This window comes from Sciurus carolinensis, chromosome 6, assembly GCF_902686445.1.
Source record: "Sciurus carolinensis chromosome 6, mSciCar1.2, whole genome shotgun sequence".
Lineage (NCBI taxonomy): Eukaryota > Metazoa > Chordata > Mammalia > Rodentia > Sciuridae > Sciurus > Sciurus carolinensis.
The window spans coordinates 14,508,755-14,526,364 of record NC_062218.1 but is presented as its reverse complement, the minus strand read 5'-3'; the positions used below and the strand labels follow the sequence as shown (position 1 = coordinate 14,526,364).

The following is a 17,610-nucleotide window of genomic DNA, read 5'->3' as shown; positions in this document are numbered from 1 at the left end:
TTCCTCAGAAGAAAAACTTGAAATCGAATAAAATCTCTTAGCAGAGTGTGGTTAAAGTGTAGTGAAATACAGCAAAAATCAGAACATTTATACTACGGAGAGAAATTCACGCATGTTCTTCACAGAAGGTGTTTTGAGAACATGAGTCAATGACTAATCACAGAACTTTAAGGAAAGGCCTGTCGAATCTGCCTGTCTCAAGTTTGTCCATACTCACTGAGCCAAAGGGACTTCTGGTTAATGGTTATTTTGCAGATAACTGAAAAAGAAGGGGTCTCTGGTTTGCTGGTTGAGGGTGTCAGCGTCTAGGGGTGTTGCTCTTCGGTGTGCCCCACCCTGACGGTTCTCTCACTTTGGCTGCTCCTTGCTCCTTCCCAGGGCACCTTGGATGTGGGACTGATTGATTCTGTGTGCGCCTCCGACAGCCCCGACAGGTAAGCTCAGGTGACCGAGCACTTGCAAGTGCCCACAGATCCTGTGCCTGGCCCCCTTTCCCTTCCCCTTCACTGCACTGTGACACCACGGAACCGTGTGTTCCCACCTTGGCAACTCCCACAATCCAAAGTTTTCCTTCCTGGTATCCAGTTTTATTACATCACCTCCTCTCTGGCTGTCTTTGGAGTGCTGACGGAAGCAGCGGAGACCTAATTTGCACAGTTACTTTAAAACAACAGCAGCGTAAGGGCAATATTCTTTGTTTGATTGGAGGGGCAAACTTTGGATTCTTGTGGGGAAAAATCACTTATTAAGAAAATGGTATTTCCTCATAAGGAGGGTATACTTCTATCTGTACTTGGTAATAAATTTGAGAAAAAAAATTTTGATGTCAGTGTAAATATAGACATTAATAAATCAAATCACAAGTATTTCCTTTTCTTGACATTTCTATTTTCTCTGTCCCCTTAAAATAACATGTATGGGGTGTCTGTTTTGGTACTAGGGTTTGAACTCCAAGGTGCCCTACCACTGAGCGACAACCCCATCTTTTTTCTTTTTCTTTCTTTTTTTTTTTTTTTTAATTTTGAGGAAGGGCCTTGCTAAGGCGCTGAGGCTGGCCTCAAACTTGTGATTCTCCTGCTTAGGCCTCCCAAGTCACTGGGATTACAGACAAGTGCCACCACATCCCGCTATGGGTTTTGCTTTCTTAAGGCAAATCATCTTCAGAGTCTTTGTACATAGTGAGCTCTGTTTATTGTCTGCTTTTTGCTGCTTGTAAATTCTGTTCTTGGTCTGCAGTAAAAGTTACTCTAGGACAGAGTCAGAAGCAAAACTGACTAATGCTTTTGGTAAGATAGCCAGAATGTGAAGATGAGCGTATTAAAATTGACGACAAAAATAGCGTCTACGAGGCGGGATTTGAGCAGGAGGTCCTCCAGCACCCTACCATCAACACAGCTCCTCCAGACTACAGATTCTTTGATTTCAGCGGCAAACCTGCACCTTCTCATGAAGATTCATTAGGAACATTTAACAGGAGTGCGCTGACAGTCCCGGCTCTCAGTGTAATGCTTAGGTCCGTCCCTGACCTAATCTACCTTCTCTTCTCCCACATCCCCTTACTCAGTTCATGATGGTCCAGGCTGTAAACTCAGCATCTTGTTCAGATTTTGTCTTCCGCTGCCCAACCTTTTCCCTTCTTGAGAGAAAGAACTTTTATTTTTAAGGGGACCTTAAGTCCAATCTTTTTGCATAGAATTCCCTGCCTACTGCAGTCCAATTAATCTTCTGTTTCTTGAACTGTGGTAGCACTTCACTGCTACAGGGAGCCCTTGAACACTTGAGAGGAAGAGTCAGATTAACTAACTCAGGCAGTTCGGTATAGGAATTAAGTGGGAGCATGGACTCATGAGCAGTTCAGTGCTTTGTCAGAGAGAAAGAGCTGAGGGAGAAAGTAAATTTCCATTATCACTTTATCCCCAGGGAGGGATGTGCCCTCGTTGGATTGCTTTGGAAATGTGGACCCAGGTGGCTTTTTGTACCAAGCATAACCAAGTGCATAAGATGTTCCACTTACACGTATTTACTGATCCTCTTCTATTACTGGTGTCTAATGCTCATTCCTGACCCGCAGAAACACTATCCAAGGCAATATCCAGAGGCAAAAAGAAATTGACTTTGGAGAAACATCAAAAAAAAATTTTCCCCCATAGTCACCTTATTTAGCCTTTCCGGAACTGAGTTTCATCTGGAAAGTTTTGCATGAAGAAATGTTTCCCTCCTAGGACCTTTGGAATGAATGTGTTGCTCCAAGTTTAAAGGTTAATGATGCATAAAATAAATCCTGCAGAAATGAGCAAAGTTTGCCTTCACATAAAGTACAAATAGCCCAACAGTGTGTCTCCCTGTGACCCATAAGCCAGGAAAAAGGCATTTAGGTCCGGTGCGCACGGAGGTGATGCTGACACTAGCGCTAACAGGCTGTGCTTCCTTCTTGCCCTGTCACTCAGACCCAATTCGTTTGTGATCATCACGGCCAACCGGGTGCTGCATTGCAACGCGGACACGCCGGAGGAGATGCACCACTGGATCACGCTGCTGCAGAGGTCCAAGGGGGACACCAGAGTGGAGGGCCAGGAATTCATAGTGAGAGGTGACTGCCCTCCAGGCTTCTTTTCTGGGTTTCTGTTTTTCTTTGTGTAAATATGTGCATCATTTCCACAGGAAGCAACTTTTCTGAGTCACTTTGATTCTTGAAGTTTTTAAAAATAAATAAGCAAAAACCATGGCCATTTCCTTGCAGGTAGAAATGCAACCCATTTGTGTTAGGCAAATGTCTGCTCGGGATTGGGGTTTCTCTTCATAAACTTAATTAATTTATTTATTTTTTTCTACTGGGGATTGAAAGCAAGGTTGCTTAACCATGGAATCAGATCCCCAACCCTTTTTTACATTTTATTTAGAGACAGGGTCTTGTTGAGTTGCTTAGGGCCTCACTAAGTTACTAGGCTGGCTTTGAGCTCACAATCCTCCTGCCTCAGCCTCCTGAGCCTCTGGGATTACAGGCATGGGCCACCACACCCAATTCTTCACAACTTTCTGTTTTCATTTTTCAGTGTTAGGGATGGATCCCCGGACCTTGTGTGTGCTGTTAAGTGTTCTACTACTTAACTGCTCTATGGCCCGTAGTTTTTAATTCTTTTAATTCTTCATAGTTTTGTTGTTGTTGTCATTTTTAAATATATGTATTTTTTAGTCGTAGGTGACACAATGTGTTATTTTTAGGTGGTGCTGAGGACTGAACCCAGGGCCTCATGCATGCTAGGTGGGTGCTCTACCGCTGAGCCGCAGCCCCAACCCCTCTTCATAGTTTTAATTCACATTTGAATCTTCCTCTCCAGGGTGGTTACACAAAGAAGTAAAGAACAGTCCTAAGACGTCTTCACTGAAGCTGAAGAAGCGGTGGTTTGTGCTGACCCACAACTCCCTGGATTACTACAAGAGCTCAGAGAAGAACGCCCTGAAGTTGGGGACCCTGGTCCTCAACAGCCTCTGCTCCGTTGTGCCTCCAGATGAGAAGATATTCAAGGAGACAGGTAACCAGGCTGTGGGCTGGAGACAGGCTGTCCTGCGACTCGGACATCGAATCTCAAGGCCTGGGCTTGCCCCAGGCAGAGGAGTGAGATTCCTAGGTACCATGTGTACTTTCATACCCCGAAAGAGGAATGTTGCTCTTGAGTTATCTCGGAGGCTGGCTGTGCTTAGCTGTTTGAGCTCCTCACATTTAAGCCAGAGTAAACGGGTTTTGATTCACAGAGGTGTAGAAAGACTGATGGGGACAAGAAAGCATAAACAGACGGAGCACACGACAGAGCTCTGTTAGCACTGGTGTTTTCTCCTTTTCTTCCCTGAGCCCTAAGGGGTGTGCAGCCTACGCCAGGGAAGGCCTGACTTCTGGTGCGAGCATACAGGGTTGCTTTGTTTTGTTTTTCTCCTAAGAGTGTTACTAAAGTGTTCTGGAAGATTGCTCTCTTAGGCTTTTGTTTCTAGTTGTGATTTTGTGCTTTTTAAACACGGTCGCCTCAGGTCTGGGTGGGTCAGGTGGTCTCTGTGCCATACCCACCCCTTAGCTCCTTGTCCTCACAGCAGGAGAAGCGGGCACAGAGGGGTGGAGAGTCAAAATCCAAGGATGGCTCTTGGCTCACTCCGGAGCCTAGAAATGAACACTGGCTACACCCTCTCTGTGAGAGGGAACATACAGCTTACGTCTGAAATTCTGGGTTTCTTGTTTTAATACCTTTCCCTCCATAGTGCAAGAGACACATTTTTCTTAAGGTTCTTGGATACTGAGCACATGTAGGATTTATTAGTCATTATTGAATTAAATCACTAATTAATTTAAAGGGGCCCCCAGTCGGGAACAACATAGGTTTCTGATGGCACTAAATTCCGGAGCTCTGGTGCGAGAACCTCGCCTCGGTCTCAGAGTTGGCATCAACGTGTGCGCTCTGCTGCCCTTGCAGGCTACTGGAATGTCACTGTGTATGGGCGCAAGCACTGTTACCGGCTCTACACCAAGCTGCTGAACGAGGCCACCAGATGGTCCAGTGCCATTCAAAATGTGACAGACGCCAAGGCTCCGATTGACACCCCAACCCAGCAGCTGATCCAGGATATCAAGGTAAAGGGAGTAGCTCAGAGTAGCGCACAGATTGTGCCCTGGGCCATCCAGACCACAGAGTGGGCCAGGGCAGTCAAAATGAGGGCGTGGTTAATCTGAAGTTAGGAATCTAAATGTGAGGTTTTAAGAGAAATATTACACTAAAATCATTTTGCCTATAGGAAGGTGCTAGACGCTGCTGCTGACAAAAGCCTACAGATAGGCAGAAGGACAGATGGACTGTAGGGCCTCCTGGTCACAGTGATGTGCACGATCTGAGTCCTGACCAGTCTCAGGGCTCAGTCTCAGGTCCTCAGCTCCAGTCGGGGACCTTCTAGGAGTAAGACCACAGTTCTGCTCTGACCGTGCAGTTTCTAGACCATAGGCGCAGGTTCATGAACAGCCCAGATTGGTTTAGCACTCTTGGCATCCCTGACAGGCACCTCCTTGTGCCCAGAAGCTCCAAGTCTCTGGATTAACATTGATAATGTTAAATTGTAATTTCTTGTTTATAAGTTTAGTGACTCAGCAAATGTGTGTCAGTTGAAGCAATAAATGATTATCCATGGGCAAGAGTATTGCACCCATTTCCCAGGAGTGGAATGTTGACAAGGGTGTTCCTGGTTGCCTTGTTCACAGAGCTGTCCGTCTCTGACGCGGAACGAAGACGTGAGAATGGTAGTGAGGAGGTGCTTTACTAATGTACATCAAAGACAGTGTAGTCAGTGGAGCCAGGAGGCGAAGGTGCCTTTGTGGAGGGAAAGGGGCTGAGAGGTGACTGACGTTGGCCTCCTCGCTCCAAAGTGATGTTTGTAAGCATTTGGGTCCAAATTCTAACAAGTTATTCTCTAACATTCCAGAGATTTCCGTGAAACCCGGGATGTTGGATATAAATTATTTCATTTTGAGCTTTTAAAAAAAAAATAATTTCTTGAAGGTTTCTTTTGAAAAGACAGTAAAGAAGAAATTGCATTTCAGCTACACTGTCTCTTCAAAGCTGTATTGTATCTATTTTTATATTCTCTAATTACGAATTCAGACGTTCAAAGAATAAATAGAATTTTCCAGATATGAATTAATGCTGCATAAGAAATGAGACAAGTTATCCTAATTAAGTCCATAGAAAATTTTTAAAGTAATTAAAATTTTTTTCTTCTGGCCTTCAAACTGGGCGTTATTTGAAGAAGTTTCATCGTGGAAATGAAATTACCACGAAAGAATGATTCATCGCCTCTCCTCCAGCTTTTGTTTATTTAAAGCTCTAAAAGTAACTTAGCTTTTTCATATTCCAGATTAACATTTTAGGAGCATCAATATATGATCTAATTCTGTGGGAAGATCTCTTAATTTTCAGGGCAGGCATATAAAGGAAGAATTTCCCCAAGAACACGTGAACATGTGTAGTTTTCAGGTATAGAGAGAATTCAGAAGAACAGTTAAGAACTAGTGAAGAGTTGGGCGCGGTGGCGCACACCTGTAATCCCTGCAGCTTGGGAACCTGAAGCAGGAGGAGCGAGGCCCTGTTTCAAAACAGAAAAATATAAAGGTCCGGGGATGTGGCTCAGTGGTTAAGCACCCCTGGGTTCAATCCCTGGTACCAAAAAAAAAAAACTAGCATGTGGTGAGACCCTGAGGCCCTGGCTTCCATCCCCAGTGCTGGAGGGAAAAGGAACTAACAAGGGGAATTTAAAAATGAATTATATAGGGAGATCCACATGATTGATGGCCAGATCATTAGGAAGAGAAGTTTAAATTAATTTTCTTAAGTATGTATAATCTCCAAGGGAACAGTTTTTGTTTTGGGGATGGAGGGGGTACCAGAGATTGAACTCAGGGACATTCAACCACTAGGCTACATCCCCACGCTTTTTTTGTGTTTTATTTAGAGTCAGAGTCTGAGTTGCTTAGTGCCTTGCTAAGTTGCTGAGGCTGGCTTTGAACTTGCCATCCTCCTGCCTCAGCCTCCCGAGCTGCTGGGATTACAGGCATGCACCACTGCACCTGGCTAAAGGGGCAGTTTTAATAAGGGGAATAATATATACACATGAAACAGAGTGAACTATGCAAGGAGGTACCTTTGTGTGTTTTTTCTTTAAACCACTTTGTGGTTCTCTCTTTGTTTCAAATGATCATCTCTAGCTTCCCACCAGCATTGCCCAATTAAGCTTGTTGTGGATATTTGAGTTTTTAGGCACAGTTTTTCTATGTATGGAAAATTATCATCAATTTTGTTCAATTAGGTATATATATATTTTTCTTTTTTGGGTGCTGGGGATCGAACCCAGGGTCTTGTGCTGGCAAGGCAAGCACTCTACCGACTGAGCTATCTCCCCAGCCCCCAATTAGGTATATATTTTTGCTTTCTTTGTAATGACTAATTTGTTTTCAAGGAGAACTGCCTGAATTCAGACGTGGTGGAGCAGATTTACAAGCGGAACCCCATCCTGCGATACACCCACCACCCCCTGCACTCTCCTCTCTTGCCCCTCCCCTATGGGGACATCAATCTCAACTGTAAGTCCAGAATCCCATTTGACACTCAGGGGCTGTGATTTCATTTTCCATAATAACTCTGAGCTCAACATCTTACATTGGTTTAACTCAAAGATGCTTAGTCATCATGAGTGGGAATCTCGGAGTTTGGTTTTAGAGATGCAAAGGCTATTAGAGTCGTGAAAAGGTTTGAAGGGACTCAAAATGCTAGCACTCCACATGAATGCTCAGTAATTTACATGAGCTATTCAACTCTTCATTATGAAATGATGAAATAGGCCTGCATTAGATGAATTTACTAAAATGTGGGCTCACGCACATGTGTTCAGAACACATTTTAAGCAAGATGTTTTGTAGCCCGGTGCATTAATCCAGTTTTGACTTAGGATATTTTTAAGTTATGATAGACTTTTCAGATTGTAACCCCATCCATTAGCTGGAGGTGCATCCATACCAGATAAACAGATCTTAAACAGTTTTGCATTCCAAGCACAGAACCTGTTCAGCCATAAACTGCTTTTTAAGAAAGCATTTCACATAGTAAAAAGTAATCATATAACAACAGTGTAACTTCCCCACCTGCTTTGCTGCTTTGTTCAGCTGATTCTCATGTGTGGGGCACAGGGTGGACACTGCATCAGGACGTGGCTGTCTCCATTCATTCCTTCCTCTCATCTCCTTATGCTCCTTTGAGACCTCCCTTTGTTTGCTTTTCCTAGTGCTCAAAGACAAAGGCTACACAACCCTCCAGGATGAAGCCATTAAGATATTCAACTCCCTTCAGCAGCTGGAATCCATGTCTGATCCTATCCCAATAATCCAGGGCATCCTGCAGACGGGGCATGACCTCCGACCTCTGCGGGACGAGCTGTACTGCCAGCTCATCAAGCAGACCAACAAAGTGCCCCATCCTGGCAGCGTGGGCAACCTGTACAGCTGGCAGATCCTGACATGCCTGAGCTGTACCTTCCTGCCCAGCCGAGGGATCCTCAAGTATCTCAAGTTCCACCTGAAAAGGTAAAGCCCCTGGCTACGAGGTGAGCCAGACCTGATTCACTGGGGGGGGTCCCCCAATTCTGATAGAGAGCCCCTTGTAGGCAGGGGCCTCTTGGTCTGCTCCAGCAAGCTCTCAGGACACACGTGTCCTTTCTTTCTTCAGGTCATGCAAGGCCATGTCAGGGACCAGGTCACATTGGGCATAGTATCCTAGGATGTTGGGTACATTTGATTACCACTACTCTTACATAAACAGAAAAACCAACTTGGATATTTATTTCAGGCCAAACAGGTAGAAACAATCTGATTTAAATTTTTTAAAGATGTTGGAGAGTTGTGTTTTATTTATTGGTAATTGTGTGAGGTTTACAAAATAGTTTAATTGGATACATTAAATAGTAAAATGGTTATTGTATAGAAGATAAACGCATCTATTACCTCACTTAATTCTATGTGTATCTGTGACAAGAGCTAAAAACTACTGAGTTGGTTAACTGGGGAAACAGCTTTCTGAAGACATTCAGAAGCATGAGCCAGCCATAGTGGTGCACGCCTGTAATCCCAGCAACTCAGGAGACTGAGGCAGGAGGATCACAAGTTCAAAACCAGCCTCGGCTACTTGGTGGGACCATGTCTTGAAATAAAAAATTTTAAAAAGGGCTGGGAATGTGGTTCAGTGGTTAAGTGCCCCTGCGTTCAACCCCAGTACAAAAAAAAAAGCAGCAGCAGCATGAGTCTGTCAGATGTTAATGGCACTGGCAAGGTGCTTGGCGGTGGGGGTGCCCCCAGCGCTTTATTTTTTTGGTCTTTAGGCTGAGTTTGCACAGGATGAACTGGGCACCCAGCAGAAAGCTACTGCCCGCTTCACCATTTCGAGCCCTTGGACCTTCCCACAGCCTAGATTCCCCGGGCCGGCCAGCCTCCATCTACAGTTAACAGTTCACATTTGTCTCCTAGGATACGGGAACAGTTTCCAGGAACTGAGATGGAAAAATACGCTCTCTTCATCTACGAATCACTTAAGAAAACCAAATGCCGAGAGTTTGTGCCTTCCCGGGATGAGATCGAAGCTCTGATCCACAGGCAGGAGATGACATCCACGGTGTATTGCCATGGCGGAGGTTCCTGCAAGATCACCATCAACTCCCACACCACAGCCGGCGAGGTCAGGCCACGGCGGAGCCCCTCATCCCGCTTGATGCACAACTACCCACACCCGAGTCTGCAAGTCGTGCTGAATTAGATGGGCGCATGATTAGACTGTCTTGTACTGTATGCAGCTGCTGAGTAAACAAGGAAATAAGTGCAACCTATCACATGTACATAGAGTTCAAGTAGTTACTAAAGAGGAGAGGAAACAAAAAGTTGAACTCAGGCCAAAATATCTGAGATGTAATCCTGCTAATCTGAGGAGCAGCTGGGAATCTAGTAGAGGCAGCAGACTTGATTCAGGAACATTGCAGTGACAAGGATATATCGTGTTATTTCTGCAACTGGGTGTTTTTTTAAGTATTTTTTTATAGATGGACACAATACCTTTATTTTATTTGCTTATTTGATGTGGTGCTGAGGATGGAACCCAGTGCCTCACATGGGTGAGGCAAGTACTCTACCACTGAGCTGTGACCCCAGCCCCAGGGTCTTTCTTTCTTTATTTATTTTTTTAATATTTTTAGTTGTGGATGGATACGATACCTTTATTTTATTTATGTGGTGCTGAGAATTGAACCCAGTGCTCACACATGCTAAGCAAGTGCTGCACCACTGAGCCACAACCCCGGCCCCCCAGGGTGTTTCTTTTTGCCACATTAATTTTTTTTTTTTTTTTTGGTGCTGGGGATTGAACCCAGGGCCTTGTGCTTACAAGGCAAGCACTCTACCAACTGAGCTATCTCCCCAGCCCCTGCCACATGAATTTTGAGATCATTGGGTCAGATGAACTTTTTTTTTCCTTGCAGTACTGGGGATTGAATCCAGGGCATGCTAGGCAGGCACTCTACTGCTGAGCTGCATGCACAGTCACTCCCCTTTTCTTAATTTAATTTTAAGACAAGGCTTCACTAAATAACCCAGGCTTACCTTGAACTTGAGGTCCTCCTATCTCATCCTCCTGAGAAGCTGGTATTATATCGATGTACCACAATGCCCAGCTTATTATCTTCATTAAATTTACTCTTAGCATTATGAAACTCACTGGCTAAAAGGATTAGTGCAGTAAAACCTCAGAAGGCTTCTTGTGTGGAAGAGGTATCATTTGAAATCATTATTATTTTTTGGAGTTCACAAATTCATTAGCTAAAAAGACAGGACTTCAGTGTTTCATTCCTTTTCCTACTAGTATGGGTTTGCAAGAAATGTGTCCATTGATTGGTAAAGTACCTTACGTTCCACTTTGGCAAGAAAGAGATAAGGCTACTTTAAGAGAAGGGAAAGTCAGGTGCAGTGTCACATGCCTATAATCCCAGCAACCAGGGAGGCTGAGGCAGGAGGATCACAAGTTTGAGGCCAACCTCAGCAACTCAGCGAGGCCGTAAGCAACTTAGCAAGATCCTGTCTCAAAATTTAAAAAGGACTGGGGATGTGGTTTAGTTCTAAAAGTGCCTCTGGGGTCAATCTATAGTACCCAAAAAAAAAAAAAAGAGAAAAATGTCACCTTTGAGATTCTGGGTGACCATACATGTGCTAGCAGCTCTCTCTGGGTCCCCTGGAAGACATATTCTAGAAGCATGTGGTGGGACAACAGCCTCCTAGCTGAGGGCTTCCTGTGTGTCTTCCAGGTGGTGGAGAAGCTGATCCGGGGCCTCGCCATGGAGGACAGTAGGAACATGTTCGCCTTGTTTGAGTACAACGGACACTTGGACAAAGCCATCGAGAGCCGAACCATTGTAGCTGATGTCCTGGCAAAGTTTGAAAAGTAAGTTCTTCATAAAGGGTTGGAAGAGCAAATAAAAAACGTCAGAGCGAGGGCTGAGGGTTTGGACCGCCCTTCCACGTTGCGCGTCACTGTATGTTCAAGTTGTTTATTTTACTGTGCTGAAGCAGATGGAGCTGTTCATCTCTGCCAGCTGTTCCATGGTTCCTACACGAAGCCACAGTCTCGAAGATGGATTAACTTGACTTCATCCCATTCTCTTTCTCAGTCACTTGTTGTGTCCTTTGTCTTAGAATTTCTCAATTCTTAGGCTTTCACTTGTCATAAGCTTTGAAATTAGGCCAGTAGACATCAACTGACTTAAAATCTATCAAACCACTTTTGATGTCTCCAATGTAAAATGCACCTGCAATATTACATTTATACACTATTTCGTTTTTGACTTCGTGTCCCCCGAGTGGTAGCATAAAAGTTACTCCTCAGCATAAACACCATCTCCATTCAAGAGTATTCAATATTTATGAATGTTGCTATAATTTATTTCAGGATTGGTAAAGGGAATGAAGAAATGACCTTTCTTTCTTTCTGTTCTGTGGATTCAGTGTAAGACCTAACCAGTACTGATTAATCTGGGACCCTCAGAAAATGCTAGTTCCATAACTGAAGCCTTCCTGTTTGTAGAGTGAGACCTCTAGTTAAATAAAACTGCTAAGGAACTGTGATGAGTCCCATCCCCATCACCAAGCCCAGCTTCACTGTCACCTGAGCATGGTTAGTGCCTCCGTCCTAGAGAGAATGAGCTATGTAAGTCAGCTCCCCGCAGGCCACCCAAGGGCTGTCTCCCATTGTGCTTTCTGAGTCTTGTGACTTCTCTTTCTAGACTGACTGCCACATCAGAAGCAGGGGACTTGCCTTGGAAATTCTACTTCAAACTTTACTGCTTCCTGGACACGGACAACGTGCCAAAAGACAGTGTGGAATTTGCATTTATGTTTGAACAGGTAAAGGGAACTCTTAAAATAGATCCTTTGCTGGCAAGCAGGAGAGTCCCCTGACTGCACCTTATAAATCATCCTCTCTGGCCCTCAGAAGCTGCACATGGCGGTAGATCTCCCAGCAGGACAGGCCAGCCCTCTAGTGTTCACTTGTAGAGTGAAACTTCTGCATAGTTTATTTCACTTCCCTGCCAGGAACTCTTCTAGTTTGAGGAAGACAGACAGACCATGAGGAATAGAAGCCTTGGAACAAGTTAAATGGTATCTGTGCCAGGGAGGAATTTAAGGTGAAAATGGCGAAGGGGCTTAGGGTAGGATTTTCTTCAGGCTGTCAGGGAAGGTGACATTCTAGAGCGGTCACAAGGGAGTGAGGCTCGTGGGCATCCCGTAACAGCGCTGCTCTGACCCCAGAGCTGTTGCCTCCTCCTTTCAGGCCCACGAAGCCGTAATCCATGGCCACCATCCAGCCCCTGAAGAAAACCTCCAGGTTCTCGCTGCCTTGCGGCTCCAGTACCTGCAGGGGGATCACACTCCGCACGCCGCAGTCCCGCCTCTCGAAGAGGTTTACTCCCTGCAGAGACTCAGAGCCCGCATCAGCCAGTCCACCAAAAGCTTCACCCCCTGCGAGCGGCTGGAGAAGAGGAGGACGAGCTTTCTGGAGGGGACTCTGAGGCGGAGCTTCCGGACGGGCTCCGGGGTTCGGCAGAAGGCCGAAGAGGAGCAGATGCTGGACATGTGGATCAAGGAGGAGGTGTGCTCCGCTCGAGCCAGCATCATCGACAAGTGGAAGAAATTTCAGGGGATGAACCAGGAGCAGGCCATGGCCAAGTACATGGCCCTGATCAAGGAGTGGCCTGGCTACGGGTCCACACTCTTTGACGTGGAGGTGAGAGCTGGCTGCTGCGCGGTGGGCAGGCAGGGTACCCCTTGTGGCCAGGTCCCTTGGCTGGAGGTCAAGCTGGAACACTCGCACCCCGTTTCATGAACACCCCTAAACCTTACCATTAACACCCGCTACCTCCCCAAAGCATTTTTTTCCCTTTTGTAGTTGATGTTCCTATGATATTAGGAATGAACACAAAATTAAGATATCATCTGTTCTTGAATAACTTCTACTCTTATGAAAGCTACAGCACTCATTTTTTAAATGCTGGTAGAAATCTGCATTTAAGTTGTTTAAATTTTTTAGAATTATGTACTTGAATTAGAAACTTTGGATATGCAAATTGTTTATGCCTCAGCCACCCACTGAGGTATAATGAATTTGTGGTTTCTTTCCCTTTTTCCTTTTTTTAAGTAGACCATTGATTGAAAGGAATTCTTACCAATGGTCAAAAGGAGGTTTTGGCAAACTGTGGCATGCAGACCCAACCCTGCATGCGAGGCAGGCACTCTACCAACTGAGCTATACCCCCAGCCCCCGTTTTTTTATAAATAAAGTTTTATTGGAACACAGTCATGTTCATTCCTTTAGGTATTTTCCTTGGCTGCTTTCATGCAGAAACAGTAGAGTTGTTGTGATCGAGACCACATGACTTTCAAAGCCTAAATAGTTCCTCTCCTGTCTGGCTTAGCTTCCAGTTTTCTTACAGTCACAGCAATTCAGCATGTTATCTGATGACTTTAACTTGAGACTCTCTCAAAATGGTACAGGTCGATTTTAGTTTTTAAGATCTTTTAATTGCTTCTCTTTGGGTTTGGTCAATTGACTGGTTCAATTATGTTTGTTCCCTGGTGTGAATCAGGTGCTTCGTACCATCTTCCTCTTCTTTTCAGTGTCCCCAGTTTATACCTGTCCCTGTGTGCACTGGTTCAGACTAGCTTGCACGGCTATTCTTTCCACTTAGGCTGCTGTTCTTCCACCGATCTACGTAAGAAAGTCTGAGTTAGTGAAATATCTGCTTACACCAAACAGGCAAAAGGCCGCTGCTACTCTATGGAGAAGAGCCAAAATTGCCCGGCACACAGGGCCTGGGAGAATTTCCCTCCGTGGCCTTGGATTTCGTAGTTGAAGAGTAACCATCCCAGAAGGGATTAGAGGAGGAACTAGAGGCAGCACCCTAGAGTGGCTCAGGGTGCCTGGTGGCCGAGAGCTTCCTCAGCTTCCTTGGCCAGCGTGCGCCTCATCAGGCCTCTTCCACGTTGCCGATTGAGAGGGCTAAACAGTGGACTGTGCCGAGAAGTGAGGAGTCGACGCGCCGCCTCAGACTCACTGGGCTTTCCAGTCAGAAGGCAGGACAGCCGGAGAGCTGCCACTTCTCCTGGGGCAAGCCCCCAGCAGCCTGCGCAGCGAATGCAGGCAGCTCCATGCTGAGCTCTTGTCTTGCTCTGTCTTGCGGCTTCTCGACTGTGTGTTTCCTGCCTGGCCCTTAAACCCTTATCCTGACTCTTTTGACCCCCAGTGCAAGGAAGGCGGCTTCCCCCAGGAGCTCTGGCTGGGCGTCAGCGCGGACGCCGTCTCCGTCTACAAGCGTGGAGAGGGAAGGCCACTGGAAGTCTTCCAGTACGAACACATCCTCTCTTTCGGGGCTCCCCTGGCAAACACGTACAAGATTGTGGTGGACGAGCGGGAACTGCTCTTCGAAACCAGCGAGGTAAGAGGCAGAGCGGGCACTGCGTCCACCCATGGCCTTGGCAAGGGTCAGTGGCACCCCTCTTCCCGACACCTCTGACCATCTAGGTAGTTCTCACCATGTTTTTATATGAACCTCCCCCAAGGGCAGGTTCCCAAAAAGCCAAACTCGGATAAGCCCAAATTTCTTCTGTCTACTTTTTATAGAGAAATTTGGTTCTATTTTATTAGGGAGGAAAGGAAAAGAAAGGAAGTGATACAGATGTCCATGAAGAAGCATAACGTTTAATGTGAAGATTAGATAATTGTGACAAAGAATTGCAGCAGTGAGACTTGATTGCAGTGGTGACCACAGAGCAGAAGGGAGCCACGTGGTGTGACCATCTGGGCGTAAATTCTCAATCTCAGGGTCATACACAAAATAACCTCTACATATTGTGCTATCAGCTCCAAACTTTAGAAAATGTAACCAGAATACAAACCTACTGAACTCTGCACAAAGGGAGCTGCTGGCCAGCAAAGAGGTAGATGGAAATGCTCCCGCCGCACAATGGAGAGGTGACGAGGAGGGTGTCGAAGGTGCTGGAAGGCGGGGAGGCCAAGGGTGCCGTGCAGCGGGTTGGCGAGCCTGGTAGAGTAATGCACACTGAGAGAAGAGGGCTGGGGGTTCCCCGACTAGAGGGCCCCAAGTGCAGGGCTGCAGGATTTGGGTGCATCCAGTAGACAACAGAGGGCTGTTGTGGGATCTCGGGCACGACATTTCCACAGTGATTTTACCAGCCGTGATCTGGGGTGGGATTGGAAGGGCGGAGGGACCTGGGAAATGGAAACCTGGTAGGATGTCACAGGACACAGCCAGCAGTGAGGAGGGCTGGCCAGAGGGTGGCAGTGGAAGAAGCTAATGGGAGCTCCTAGTGTTACGAGGTGGCTGGTAGGGAACAGCAGCAGGCCCCTGTCGGGGCAGCCTGCCACACAGCTCTCTGCTGGCCTCCGAGACGTCAGTTCTGTTTCTTTAGCTGCCTCCGAGGCGTGGACCAGAATTGATTGATTCAGACTTCAGGACTGATCGTGAACTCCACAGTTCACATTAATTTTCAGTGAGGAAAGTCATTGCAGCCCGCATGATACTCTGACTTGCTTGGCTGCAAGCTTTCATAATTTACGGAAGCAAAAATTGTCGTTTTGTGTGCATGAACCACCAGGTGGCGCACGTGGCCTTTGGAGAAGCAGAATTCGCCTTCCCCTGGCTGGGAGAGGGTGAGGCAGTTAACTGCTGACTGTTCAAGACTGGAGCCCCGTGTTAGTATGGAGTGCTGGGGCTTCTGCTCGGAGGACGGGCAGAGGCAGTGTTAGGCTGGGCCCTTTGACCCGATGGAGATTGGTGACCGCGTGGGTTCTGCTTCCCGGCAGGTGGTGGACGTGGCCAAGCTCATGAAAGCCTACATCAGCATGATCGTGAAGAAGCGCTACAGCTCCACCCGCTCCGTGAGCAGCCAGGGCAGCTCCAGGTGAAGACGGAAGAGCCCACCCGGCTGGTACCTGAACACGCCACCCTCGGGCTTCGGCCCCTCCGGGGTCCTGAGTCTGGCCGATGCCGACCTGCCCAGGCTTTCTGGAAGCCCCTCGCTGGAGGGAGGAATCTCCAGGGATCCTTTCGCCCTGTCAGCTTCAATGATCACGTACTAAGCTGTCAACCTTAACCGTCTGCACAATTTCCAAAGCTTTACTACTCTTAGATGACACATGCCTTAAAAAAGAAAGGGGGGGAATCATGCTGCCACCAAAGCAGCCAGAAGTGCCTTAACTGGGAACCAGCCCGAGGACCTTAACTGTGCTACTGAGGGGGGCACCCGGCGGGAGACGGGTCGCCTGTCTGGATTGTGCACTAGCCCCCAGCCCGATTGCCCTGCGTGCGTGCGGGCGGGGCGGGGGCGGGGCGGGGGCGGGGCGGTGTCTTGGTTGGAGCGCTGCTGGCGGCCTCCCTCTGGACACTAGGAACTGTTGCGCTTCGTTTCATCTTCCGAGTGTCTGTGCTTGCCTGTGCATGCGTGTGTTCATAAACTCAACACTTTAATCATTGTTCCATGAGCATTAAACACAAAGGGAAGAGGATGTGCAATGGTGTAAACAGTCTGTATATTTTCATAGCTCAGAGTTATAGTCTTCAATTGTTACTTTATTAAGGTGGTTTTATTAACAAACCGGTATCCTGGATTTTTCCTGTCATTGCTGTATTTTGAAAGATCATGTTTTGACTCAGTTCTGTTTTATATGTAGCAAAATCTGCACTCTGTGTCTGCTGTATTGCAAACAGATCTGCAACCCACAAAATAACTGTATTTATGAACCACTCTTAACAACTACCAACTCCAGTGCTGTCTTTAGAACAATAAGAAGTCATTTTGGAGGGTTTTTTTTATTTCTAAAAGAGTTAAGTTAAAAAACGTTTTCCTTTGGAGGTTGGCCCGTGCTCTGGATAGATTACATACATAACGGCGTTGAATCGGGGAAGCTGCTGCCTTGCCGCAAGGGGTAACATGGGGGGTCTCTGAAGCACCTGCGTTAAAAGCTGACGCTTTGGTGAAATGCGCCTGCTTTACCCCAAGTTTACGTTGGTGGTCAGAACAGGCCCCTACAATTAAATCACCATTTACAACCGGAAGAATAACCTGAACTTGGACCTTTATTTTTATATGGAAAAGTTATAAAGACTTGGGCCAACGAAGTCTACCCATTAAAATAAAAAAAAAAAAGAAAAGAAATTGGCCTTATCCCTTATGAACAACTATGTGAACTTGTTTGTTGGCTCACAGAAAGTCTGACAATAAAAGATATTAGCTAACACACCATGTGTTGCCTTTATCAGGGTGACTCTAAATAACTTTGTGAGGGGTTCATTTTTCTTTAGGTTTTTGGTTGTATTGCTTTTGGCTTCAGAGGGTCTAAGCTCTGTGTTTCCTGTATATTCATCCCTCGGTATCTGCAGGGGACTGGTTCTAGGACCTGCATGTGTGAAAATCTGCAGGTGCTCAGCTCCCTTAGGTGAAGTCACGCAGTATTTGCACATAAGCCTCACACATCCGTC

At 46.3% G+C, this 17,610-nt stretch overlaps 1 protein-coding gene across 1 annotated transcript in view; it reads left to right on the top strand.

The window, feature by feature from the left end:
• Myo10 (myosin X) overlaps positions 1 to 17,371 on the top strand; it is a 204,935-nt gene extending 187,564 nt beyond the window's left edge. The window contains exons 30-41 of the mRNA XM_047555005.1: positions 379 to 434; positions 2,448 to 2,590; positions 3,339 to 3,533; positions 4,461 to 4,618; positions 6,988 to 7,111; positions 7,810 to 8,107; positions 9,044 to 9,251; positions 10,864 to 11,000; positions 11,839 to 11,959; positions 12,387 to 12,839; positions 14,356 to 14,547; positions 15,936 to 17,371. Coding sequence (XP_047410961.1) covers positions 379 to 434; positions 2,448 to 2,590; positions 3,339 to 3,533; positions 4,461 to 4,618; positions 6,988 to 7,111; positions 7,810 to 8,107; positions 9,044 to 9,251; positions 10,864 to 11,000; positions 11,839 to 11,959; positions 12,387 to 12,839; positions 14,356 to 14,547; positions 15,936 to 16,037 — 2,187 coding nt within the window. The 3' untranslated portion in view covers positions 16,038 to 17,371. The remainder of the gene's footprint in view (positions 1 to 378; positions 435 to 2,447; positions 2,591 to 3,338; positions 3,534 to 4,460; positions 4,619 to 6,987; positions 7,112 to 7,809; positions 8,108 to 9,043; positions 9,252 to 10,863; positions 11,001 to 11,838; positions 11,960 to 12,386; positions 12,840 to 14,355; positions 14,548 to 15,935) is intronic.
• The last annotated feature ends 239 nt before the right edge of the window (positions 17,372 to 17,610 follow it).